Consider the following 696-nt stretch of genomic DNA (forward strand, 5'->3'; position numbering starts at 1 on the left):
GGGCTGGTCCTCACTTGAGGGAAGCAGCAGCAGGGAGGAGATTGAAAGGCCTGGAACAGGGCCAGGAGAAGCCCTCTGCCCCAGGGACGAAGCGGGGATGCTCGCAGAATCTGGAAGGAAAGCTCACCTGGGCCTCAGATGGCTCCTCTGCATTTGCTCCCTCCAGGTGCTGCAGCAGCTTCTCTTGGACATAGAGGACTTCCTTACAAGCTCCCAGAACTGTGCCCAGAGCCTTGTACAGGAAAGACTGCATGGGAAGGGAGGAATAAGTTGGGATGTGGTAGCAACGTGACCGGCTGGGAGAGGGCCAGGTGGGAAGGACCCGCGCTCCCTGGGAGTTGCTGAGAGCAGCTGCAGGGCCGAGCTTTAGCCAGCCCCCAAGCAGTTTGCAGGCAAAGGCCCTCTGGGGGGAACGGGCTGGAGAAGCAGCAGGAGCAGCCCCTGCGGGCAGGGCAGAAGCCGCAGCTGCAGCCCCAGCCCCAGTTGGGCACCTGCAGCTGCACTGCTGGGTAGAGCCGAGGGCAACCTACCTTTTCTCCAGAGCTGCTGGGAGAACTGCTCAGCTGCCGGCTTAGCTCGCAGCTCAGGGCCTTGGTCCAGGCCTCGTCCTCCATGGTGTCCAGCGACTCCCTCAGGAACTGTTGAAGAGCAGGAAAAGCCAATGTTCCCTTGCCCTTTGCCTCTTCCCACATTCCC

General features: G+C 61.5%; 1 protein-coding gene across 1 annotated transcript; it reads right to left on the minus strand.

Annotated features, from left to right (window-relative positions):
* Nucleotides 1-10: 10 nt before the first annotated feature.
* LOC109364261 (maestro heat-like repeat-containing protein family member 1) lies at nt 11-663 on the minus strand. Its single transcript, XM_019610915.1, has 2 exons — nt 531-663; nt 11-247 (listed from the first exon to the last, which is right to left on the minus strand). Exons 1-2 carry the CDS (start codon nt 612-614, stop codon nt 11-13), a joined length of 321 nt encoding a protein of 106 aa, XP_019466460.1. The 5' UTR covers nt 615-663.
* Nucleotides 664-696: the final 33 nt, after the last annotated feature.

This window comes from Meleagris gallopavo, unplaced genomic scaffold (assembly GCF_000146605.3).
Source record: "Meleagris gallopavo isolate NT-WF06-2002-E0010 breed Aviagen turkey brand Nicholas breeding stock unplaced genomic scaffold, Turkey_5.1 ChrUn_random_7180001831566, whole genome shotgun sequence".
Classification (NCBI taxonomy): domain Eukaryota; kingdom Metazoa; phylum Chordata; class Aves; order Galliformes; family Phasianidae; genus Meleagris; species Meleagris gallopavo.